Source organism: Panthera uncia, chromosome A2 (assembly GCF_023721935.1).
Source record: "Panthera uncia isolate 11264 chromosome A2, Puncia_PCG_1.0, whole genome shotgun sequence".
NCBI classification, from domain to species: Eukaryota; Metazoa; Chordata; class Mammalia; order Carnivora; family Felidae; genus Panthera; species Panthera uncia.
This window is the reverse complement of record NC_064816.1, coordinates 140,397,248-140,405,130: the sequence shown is the minus strand read 5'-3', so window position 1 is coordinate 140,405,130 and position 7,883 is coordinate 140,397,248. Positions and strand designations below refer to the sequence as shown.

Below are 7,883 nucleotides of genomic sequence, written 5' to 3'. Positions count from 1 at the left end.
AAAAAAAAAAAAAAAAAAAAAAAAAAAAAAAAAAAAAAAAACAGCCCCAAAACATGGCCAACAGATCTGAACAGACACTTCCCCAAAGAAGATATACAAACGGCTGATAAACACACGAAAAGGTACTCAACACTAAGTCATGAGGGAAATGCAATTAAAACCCCAATGAGATATCAGTACACGCTCATCCAGCCACGGATGGATGGAATGGATCCAGGCATTCCACTGCGAAGTATTTACCAAAAGAAATCAAAGTGCATATCCATTCTAAGACTTGTACATGGAATGTACATAGTAACTTTATCTGTGATAGCTAAAAACTGAACACAGCTCAGAAGTCCATTAGTGAGTGAATGGATAAACAAACTGGGTATAACCATACACTGGAATACCACCCAGCAATAAAAAGGATTAACTACTGACACATGCTACAACATGAGTGAATTTAAAAGGAATTGATTGGCTCAGTCGGTGGAGTGTTTGACTCTTGACCTCAGAGTTGTGGGTTCAAGCCCCACATTGGGTATAGGTATTACTTAAAAAAATCTTGGGGTGCCTGGGTGGCTCAGTCGGTTAAGCCTCCGACTTCAGCTCAGGTCACGATCTCACGGTCCGTGAGTTCGAGCCCCGCATCGGGCTCTGGGCTGATGGCTCAGAGCCTGGAGCCTGCTTCCGATTCTGTGTCTCTCTCTCTCTGCCCCTCCCCCATTCATGCTCTGTCTCTCTCTGTCTCAAAAATAAATAAACGTTAAAAAATAAATAAATAAATAAAATAAAAAAATAAAATAAAATCTTGGTGGGTGCCTGCGTGGCTCAGTTGGTTAAGTGTCCGACTTCAGCTCAAGGTCATGATCTCATGGTTTGTGAGTTCAAGCCCCGCACCAGGCTCTGTGCTGACAGCTCAGAGGCTGGAACCTGCTTTGGATTCTGTGTCTCCCTCTCTCTCTGCCCCTCCCCTGCTCATGCTCTCTCTCTCTCTCAAAAATAAATAAACATGAAAATTTTTTTAAAGAATTGGGGTCGTCTGGGTGGCTCAATCAGTTGAGCATCCGACTCTTGACTTTGGCTCAGGTCATAATCTCATGGTCGTGGGATTGAGCCCACCATAGGGCTCTGCACTGTCAGTGCTTGGGATTCTCTCTCTCTCCCTCTCTCTCTGCCCCTCTCTGGCTTTCTCTCTCTCTCAAAATAAATAAACTTTTTTTTTTTTTTTTTTTTTTTAATGAGTAAAGGGCTGATTACAGAGGAGCACAAGGAGACTTTCGGGGGTGATCAACATGCTTGTCATCTTGATCGTGGTGATGGCTCAATGGGAGCGACAGATGCCAAACTGATCAAATTGTACATTAAAATATGTGCAATTCACTGTGCATCACTTACACCTCAGTAAATCCGTTAAGAAATTATTGTAAGCGAGTGAAAACTTTCAGTTTCTCAGCTGGTTGGGTTGGCTTAATACAACTCCATGGCCCTTGGTTGTTCCCAGTCGCAGAACACATAACTCGTGACTTGAAACTCTCCAAACTGCTTAATGAAGACCACTTGGCTCCAGCCACACTGGCCCTCCTTCTAGTTCCCTAACCTGCCCCGCTCCTCCCTGATCCCCCTGATCCCACCCTGTTACTTCTCTTCGTGTGGGGCTCTGCTCAGATATCACCTCTCTAGAAAAACCTCTCAGATACTGTACCTATATTCTATCTATAACTAGGGTGACCATATAATTTCTTGCCCAAACCAAGATACTTCAACAAACATAAACTGGGACTGTCCAAGGCAAGCAGGGAGGGGATACAGGTGGTTCCCAGCCTCCCCCTCAGCACTGTCACTTTCTAGCTCCCTACCCCAAGCACACTCCACTATGTCATAGGGCTATTTTGTTCATTTATTGTTTGTCTCCTAACCAGAGGTTTGTCTATGAGGTCACCACTTGAATTCCCAGGGCCTAGACCAATGTCTGGGACGAACAGATACTTGCCGAGTGAATAAATTGCAACTCAGATGTAATACAGTCCTAGGATTTAGAAAGCAAACGTAGATAGCTGCTTTTCTGAATTTTAAGAGGGGCTCCTTCGTTCATTCGACAAATATTTAACAAATATCTACTGAACACCAGGACCTGCAGTTCTGGGCTCCTGTCTTCATGAGGCTTACTCTCCAGTGAGGGAGAAATTACAAATACGTTCACTCCCTCTCCCGTGAAGGAGAGGCCAGGTTATCTGGCATTCCGATGACACAGGATGGGCAGGGTGTGACCCAATCTGGGACATGAAGGGTTCCTGAAGAGCCGCCTGTGGGCTGAGGGGCAGGGACTTCCCAAACAGCCTGTGCAAAGACTTTGAGGTTGGAGGGCACATGCCAAACTGAAGGGACCTCACAAAAAAGGTCAGTGTGGCTGGCCTATAAGCAACCATGATGGGGGGCGCCAAGTGAGAGGAATTTAGGCTGGAGAGGTAGGCAGTGCAACTCTGGCCTGCAGGCCTTTGAAGCTACAGTGTTTGACCTTTATCTGAGGAGCAGTGGAAATCCATTAGCTTAAATGGCTTTATTGAACCGTTTTTGCTTCAGTTCCCTGGGCTCTGAAAGAAAATGACAATACCAACCATGCGAAGTAACCCGGGGGATGACACAGTTTAAATCAAAAGACATCTATTTAGGGCGCCTGGGTGGCTCAGTCGGTTGAGCGTCCGACTTCGGCTCAGGTCATGATCTCACGGTTTGTGAGTTCGCGCCCCGCGTCGGGCTCTGTGCTGGTGTCTCAGAGCCTGGAGCTTGCTTTCTGTGTCTCCCTTTCTCTCTGACACTTTCCCGCTCATGCTTTGTCTCTCTCTGTCTCTCAAAAATAAATAAACATTAAAAAAAATTATTTTAAAGAAATTAATTTAAAAAAAGACATCTATTTAGTGCTTTTACGTGCAATGAAGTAGAAGGAACACAGATTTACCAAACACCTTTCTATACTACAGTCAAATGGGGGTGAGGAGTGAGGCTTTCCAAGGTGAAATAGGTGAAGCTCTGTGAGGCATAGAGGGTCATAGATACTTAGGGGACAATACGGCAGCAGGAGGGCCCATCTTGGAGAAAAGTAGATCTGTAGCTTGAGATGGGGCAGGAGGCTTCGAAAAGAATGTGGGTCTAGTGTGGAATGTGTTTTTTGTTTTGGTTAAAGCAAAGAATATGGGAAATAGAGCTCAAGAGGTTGAGGCCTTTTTACCCCGAACTCTGAGCAGTACTTAGTTGAGCAGACAGTAGAAATTCCTGAGGACGTGGGGTGGGGGTTACAAGGTCACAGCCATTCTGGGACCATCAGCCTGGCATCCAAAAGAGATGGAGAGCCCTGGGACAGAGCTGCTGGAATCCAGGTAGGTGGTAAGGAGGGCAGGACTTGGCCAGTGGCAGAGAGGGTGGGAAGCAGGTCGAAATGACTGGATGAGGGCTGATGAACGGTAATGTTTAGGAGTTTGAGGCCAGGGGAATGAACATGCCATTGGAAAATGCAGAGAAGGTAGCGGTTAAAAAGGAGCTGGATTTTGAACACAGTTGGGAAATGCTCTCTGGTGGAGAGATCCAGTAGGAAGTGGGAAATAAGGTTTAACATTTCAGAGTGGTTTGGCTTAAGATGGAGCTCTGTGAGCCAATGACTTGGAGGGGAGATAGAAGTTTAAGGATGTTGCAAGCCTTCCCAGGCATAAAATGCAAGCATTTCCTCTGCTAAAGGTTTCCTCCAAAGTCTTTCCTCAAACTAGGGTTGGAAGGGAGACTCACTCCTTAGAGCCGGCAGTCTGGATCGCACCAGGGCTCATTCTCTACTTCTTAATCCGAAGAGAAGAATCCCGCAAGGGACCCCAGAAGGCAGCGGCAGCAGGAGGTAAGGGCATGGGCCAGTCGCTGTTGCCACGTACTGGCACCCTGGGGTTTCACAGCACTGCACCAGCCTCTCTTTATTGCCCACACATATGATTACGAAAGTGGCTCAACAGAACCAAAGAACGAAACCTCACAAAAAGAGGGCTCAGGCTGATTCTGCTTGGCTGTCCCCTGTGACGCGCGCAGACCACCTGGGGAACCCGTCTTTCCCATCATCCTTATACCCCAAGTGTTCAGATCACTAGGTTGGACACCACCCACAACGACAGGAGACGAAGGCACCACTCTCGTGGCGCGGGTAACAAATCTTGCTAAAGCGTGCCTCGATGAGGCAGAACGGTATTAAACTAACCTGGCGAGAGCCTCGGTATCTCTTATACTTAAATAAGACGTGTATTACCATGGTAATTCCTCAGTTGAGCAGGTGAGTGTGGCATGGGTTCCCAATCCTGAAATAGAGAGCCCGGTTCTCCGCATCACTTGGAGGCGGCACCCCCGCTCCCATCGCTGCCGCACACCGGGCTGTCTCCGCACTCCACAGCGAACCTCCGCGGGTCCGGGGCCTTGCCACGCTTCTCAGGAGCCCCAGACGTTCAGGGGAGCCCGGCGGGGTCAGGGGGCAGCCAGCCACCCAGCTGCCGCCACGCGGAGCCTGGACACCCACCGCACGGAGGCCGCTGACCGCGCGACTCACGGCGAGCACGCCCCGCGGGCTGGGAGCACCGGGCTCACGGGCGCCTGCTGGCCGCGCGCACGAACACCCGGCGCGGCGCGCCGCGTGGGGCGGGGCGCTCAATGTTTACCTGTTGCCAGGACACCGGGGCCTGGCGCCCAGTCTTGGGGCCTCACCCGGCAGTCCTAGCGCGCAGGCGGGAGTGCGCGCCAGCCTTCCGGGGAGCGCGCGGCTGGCTGGGCCGCTTCGCCTCGAGCGACGGCGACGACGGCTGCTAGTGCCCGGAAGCCCTGCCTCGCGCTGGGGGGCCTGACCCGGCAGAGCAGGGGCGCGGGGCGGGTGTGGTTCTGGCCTTGGGGTGGGCCGATTCTACTGTTTGAGCTTGGCCTTGGAGAAGTCCTCGAAGACTCCATGACCTGTTTTGGAAAATGAGATAAAGCCTTTGGAGGGTTGAAGTGAGAATAACATGGGGGGGAATGTTCATATAGAGCCTGGTACAGGTTCCAAGAGAGAAAAGGCCTGAGAAAAAGGTTCTTAGGCCCCAAATGGGAGTCAGGAAGGCTACAGTCGGTGCAGTTCCAGTGCCAAACTTGAGTTCATCCCGATATACGTCTGTGTTCTCCACAGCGAGCAACCTTTTCTTAGACTCGTTTTTTTGTAAGCTGCAGCAGAAGTGAGAGACACTAATGGAAAAATTTTCATGATTCGGTAGGAAGTATTATCCCCTTCATTCTATCAACCGGGGCGACTTGTTCTCATTGACGTCTGAGCCTAAGTTAATTGTTGCTCCCCACTTCCCCTACTCCTGGTAAGTCTCCCCACTTGCTTCTGACATGTGCGTCATGCTCCTTGCTCATCCAGACCTCAGTCATCTCATGTCTATCTGCCTCTTGCTGCACTCCAAGTGTTGGCAGATTTCAAAGTCCAGTCCTTAGTTCTCTGCTGTTCCTCAGTGTCTCCTCACCTGATGGCTCATCTGATAATGTCAGTGACTACCTGCCTTGGAATGACACAGCCACCGTCTGAAAGAATGGCCTCCATCTGAGCTCCAGTCTTCAGGCCACACTATTCCCTGGATTTAGGGCATCTCTCCCTCTGTCAGCCTCTCCATTTCCATTGTCAGTGGCAACACTACTCTCCCAGTCTCTCGCCCTTTGTCATCACTAACTCCTGTCTCCAGTGATGAGTCCAAGGCCTAAGCATCCTTTGTAAATTCTTTTATGGATCCTCCCTTTCACATTTTTATCATTCTAAACTAGACCTTAAAGGACCTTCATCATTTCGTATTGCAAATAATAGTTAGCAGTGAAGGAGCACTGATGTCCAGCACCTTGCTGAACACTTTGCACACATTATGGCATCATTGCTTCACTACAACTAGTGTGATAGTTTGTTATGTTCTCCAATTTGCATGAAGTCAGAGAGAGTAACTAACTTATCCAAGTTCCCACAAGCAGAGTCAAAGCCAGCAATGTCCGTCCGTCCAGCTGGTACATTAAACACTAAAATCATTCAGGAAGGCACCCTGGGCTTGAGGCCAAAAGATGTGGGTTCAAAACTTGGCCTCACTACTTATTAGTTATGCAATTTTGAGCAACTCTCCGAGCTTCACTTTCTTGCTTTGGGTTGCTGTGAAGGCGGTATGATGGAATGAATGTGAAAAAGCTTTGTGAATTCAAAGTATCTCCAGTAAGCCTTGCTCTAAAGGACATAAATTTATTCCCAGGTTAGGGAAAATGGAATGGGGAGAGGCTGGTAAAAAGGTACAAACTTTCAGTTGTAAGATGAATGAGGTCTAGTGTATAATATGGTGACTACAGCCAATAATACTATATTGTATAATTGGAAATTGCTCAGAGTGGAACTTGAGTGTTCTCACACACACAAAAAGTGAGGCGATGAATGTGTTAACTCAGTTGTGGTAACCCTTTCACAATGTGTGTCAAATCATCACGTTGTACACTTTAAATATATATATTGCAGTTTTGTCAATTATACCCTAATAAAGCTGAAAAATAAAAAAGCATGCCAGTGGACAGGCAGGACATAAAATGAATGGTCTAGTGACAATCAGAACGACTTCAATGGCACCACCATTTCCCATTGACCAAATGGGTGTTCAGCTTTTGCACCAGAGAAAGGCTTAGCACTGACCTGCAGGGAGGGGAGGAGGGCTGCTGAGGTGTGTGGCTGACAGACTTTGTTATATAACACAGTGCAGGCTGCTCTTAGAATAAAAAAAGTCATTGACAACATATGCATTTTTCTTAAATACCAGTCCACTTAAGAATCATTTAATGATTAGGACTTAAGATAGATGTGTTTCTTCTGTAAGAACTGAACAAATCTTCCTGTGTAAATTGGAAGATGAGTTAAATTAAGATCACCATTCAAATTCACATTACAATAGCACTACTGAGGTATCTGGCTTGCTCAGGCGGAAGAACACGTGACTCTTGATCTTGGGGTCGTGAGTTCGAGACCCTTATTGGGTCTAGACATTATTAAAAAAAAAAAAACTTAAAAGAATAGCACTACCTCATTTTATCTGTTTATGAATATATATCCTTATGTCTTCTTTATAAATAGTAATACAAACTGTGCTGTTCTTTTAAAAAAAAATAACATTACCAGAATTGAAGCATGCATTCTTAGAACATCCAAACTTAGAATATTCTATCATTATCTTTCTTAGAAGTTGCATTTAAAAATTCCCATTTCCTACTTTCTACTCTAGTCCCTCCCTCTCTTCCTCCTTTCTTTTTATCTCATTAAGTTCAACAGTATAGCACTGCATTCACTTCATCCTTTATAGCCATAATATTGAAGAGGAAGTTACAGGAAAAAAAAAAAAATTCTTTGTAGGTAATTTCCTCTGGTCAGCCGCTAGGGTCCCAGCAGTGAGAACCTTGGGGTACAGTAAAGACCAGCTGGAGCGGATTCAGGAGACAAAATTATCTAGAGCAGGGGTCAGCAAACTCAGTAACTATTTTAGGCTTTACAGGCCTTCTGTCCTCTTTTGCAACTACTCTGCTGATGTAGAATGGAAGCATTTATAGACAACATGTAAACGAGTGAGCGTGGCTGTATTCCAATAAAACTATTATGGAAACTGAAATTTGAATTTCATAGAATTTTCATGTGTCATAAAATATTTTTCTCCTATGGATTTTTTTCCCCCAACGATTTAAGAATGTAAAAACCATTCTTAGCTCATGGGCTGAATAAAATCTGTTAGTGGGCCAGATTTGGCAATGGGCTATAGTTTGCTGATCCCTGATCTAGAGGATTAAAAGGCTATTAATTATTCTTGCTGAGGGATTCTTTGATGGGGAGGGGAATGAGG

At 46.5% G+C, this 7,883-nt stretch overlaps 1 protein-coding gene across 2 annotated transcripts in view; it reads right to left on the bottom strand.

Annotated features, from left to right (window-relative positions):
- SMKR1 (small lysine rich protein 1) overlaps positions 1–4,645 on the bottom strand; it is an 8,215-nt gene extending 3,570 nt beyond the window's left edge. Inside the window, exon 1 of one of the 2 annotated variants that reach the window (XM_049641854.1) lies at positions 4,217–4,645. In XM_049641854.1, the coding sequence (XP_049497811.1) occupies positions 4,217–4,267 (51 nt within the window). In that variant the 5' untranslated portion in view covers positions 4,268–4,645. The remainder of the gene's footprint in view (positions 1–4,216) is intronic. The other variant, XM_049641855.1, reaches the window with a different exon arrangement.
- Positions 4,646–7,883: the final 3,238 nt, after the last annotated feature.